Consider the following 2,500-nt stretch of genomic DNA (forward strand, 5'->3'; position numbering starts at 1 on the left):
GTGTGTGTGTGTGTGTGTGTGTGTGTGTGTGTGTGTGTGTGTGTGTGTGTGTGTGTGTGTGTGTGTGTGTGTGTGTGTGTGTGTGTGTGTGTGTGTGTCTGTGTGTTCCCCAGCCGTTCCACGGACCAGCGCCACGCAGTGCAGTTCGGTGCCTGAGCCCAGGCATGGCCGCCGCACGGGCAACAACTTCGCGGTGGGCGCCGTGATCCGCTTCGAGTGCAGCCCCGGCTACGTGCTGGAGGGCCCCGGTGCCATCGAGTGCCTGACGGTGCCCAACGCCCTCGCCCAGTGGAACAGCACCATACCCAGCTGCATCGGTAAACATAGACACAAGGGTGGCACAGAATCATGCACAGGGAGAGGGGTGTGTGTGTGTGTGTGTGTGGAGGGAGGTATGTCTGTGTGTGTGTGTGTGTGTGTGTGTGTGTGAGTGTGTGGATAGAGAAATGTGTGTGTAATATTTATGTTACAGGGGCCGTTAGGATAGCTTAGCTGTATGTGTTGTATGTGTATACAGACCCAAGAGGGGCAATTAAGGCACCATGGCAACGTATGCGTGGGTACGTGGGTAAGATTCCCCACAGACGTGGGTGCTAGGATGGCACAGAATCAAACCCGACTGCATTGGCATGACTGGCATCACTCAGGGCTTTGGGGCGGCATAGATCTAACCCCAGTGCGTTTGGAGGACCTCCCTGAGATGGAATGTTGGTTTGGCACAGCAGCATAGCGGAACACACACTAGTGCACACACACATAGTGAGTCACGAGGCGAATAGCTAACACTAGCGTACACACACATACTGAATCACGAGGTGAATAGCTAACACTAGCGTACACACACACACATAGTGAATCACGAGGCGAATAGCTAACACTAGCGTACACACACATAGTGAGTCACGAGGCGAATAGCTAACACTAACACTAGCGTACACACACACATAGTGAATCACGAGGCGAATAGCTAACACATTAGTGCACACACACATAGTGAATCACGAGGCGAATAGCTAACACTAGCGTACACACACATAGTGAATCACGAGGCGAATAGCTAACACTGAGATGGGGATTGGGCTGATGAATCTGGAATCTGGTTTGCTAAACTAACTTTATTTGCTCGGTACAAATCCGTCTGAACTCCACTTTGAAACCACTTGGAAGATTCAACAGTCTGAGTGTGTGTCCCCACATTTATGAAGCGCTCGGAGCACACGCAGAAGAAGATCCAATCTAATAGCTAACACTAACACACACAGACACACACACACACACACACACACACACACACACACACACACACATTGAAACCACTTTGAAGATCCAACCATCTAAGTGTGTGTGTCCACATTTATGAAGCGCTCGGAGCACACGCAAAGGACGACAAGTGGTGGCAGTGCCACATTATACACACCGCGCTCTTCATCAGGCCAGTGAATGAGCACCGCTCAGCTGTTTTCATGGCGGCATGTGCGCTTCAATGTCAGTTTAAATCTGGCGTGCGTTTTCACGAACGTGGCTCTACATTGGGAGGAAAAACAGAACGAGAGATATAAAAGGGCCCCCTTAGGAACAGACACTCAAGGAGAGTTCATCTCTCTGAGCGTTTCTAAAACAGAGCAGTCACTGGGACGGATAGTGCGACTGTCCTTAGGGGTAACCGCCACACACGGAGGTACTGAAGCAGAGACCCCGCTGTCACATTTAGTCACATCGCCACTTATGTGACGTTACACGACGACGAGGTCTCGTGTGCATCCGCTGTCACACAGCTAAGCGCTGCCGCGGGAAAATACCTCCGGAAAAATAAATGAGTGATGTGTGTGTGTGTGTGTGGGTGTGTGTGTGTGTGTGTGCCTGCATGTGTGTGTGTGTGTGTGTGTGTGTCTGTCTGTTCTGCGTGATGTCAGGATGTATCGTGTACAGTTTTAATCCCACCTCGGAGTGTGTGTTTGTGTGCAATGAGCTTTAGCATGAAGATGACAGCCACACCATCTACAACATCCACTACGCAGTCCTACAGACACACACACACACACACACACACACACACAGCCACACCATCTACAACATCCACTACGCAGTCCTACAGACACTACCGCTACTCAAATGCACTGGTGTGTGACTGCGCTGGAGTGTGTGTGTCTGTGTGTGTGTGTGTGTGTGTGTGTGTGTGTGCGTGTGTGTGTGTGTGTGTGTGCCTAGCCTTGCATTGCAACCCTGGTGGCAGATGCTGCGGCAGGTAGACACATACGCTTACACACACACACACACACACACACACACACACACACACACACACACACACACACACAAACACACACACACACACACAAAGCACAGCTGCTCACCTGTGCGCTCCACTGCAGTCAGCAGATGTTTTGCCGCAGTAAAGATCATAAATGACTTTAAATGCACATCCTCAGAAGCCTTAAGCTGATTTTTATTTTTATTTTGTCCTCCTTTACTCTTTCTCTATCCCTCCATCTGCTTTTCC

General features: G+C 50.4%; 1 protein-coding gene across 1 annotated transcript in view; it reads left to right on the forward strand.

The window, feature by feature from the left end:
- csmd2 (CUB and Sushi multiple domains 2) overlaps window positions 1-2,500 on the forward strand; it is a 396,217-nt gene that overhangs the window by 286,504 nt on the left and 107,213 nt on the right. The window contains exon 34 of the mRNA XM_031586639.2: window positions 114-317. Coding sequence (XP_031442499.1) covers window positions 114-317 — 204 coding nt within the window. The remainder of the gene's footprint in view (window positions 1-113; window positions 318-2,500) is intronic.

The sequence above is a fragment of the Clupea harengus genome, chromosome 19 (assembly GCF_900700415.2).
Source record: "Clupea harengus chromosome 19, Ch_v2.0.2, whole genome shotgun sequence".
Lineage (NCBI taxonomy): Eukaryota > Metazoa > Chordata > Actinopteri > Clupeiformes > Clupeidae > Clupea > Clupea harengus.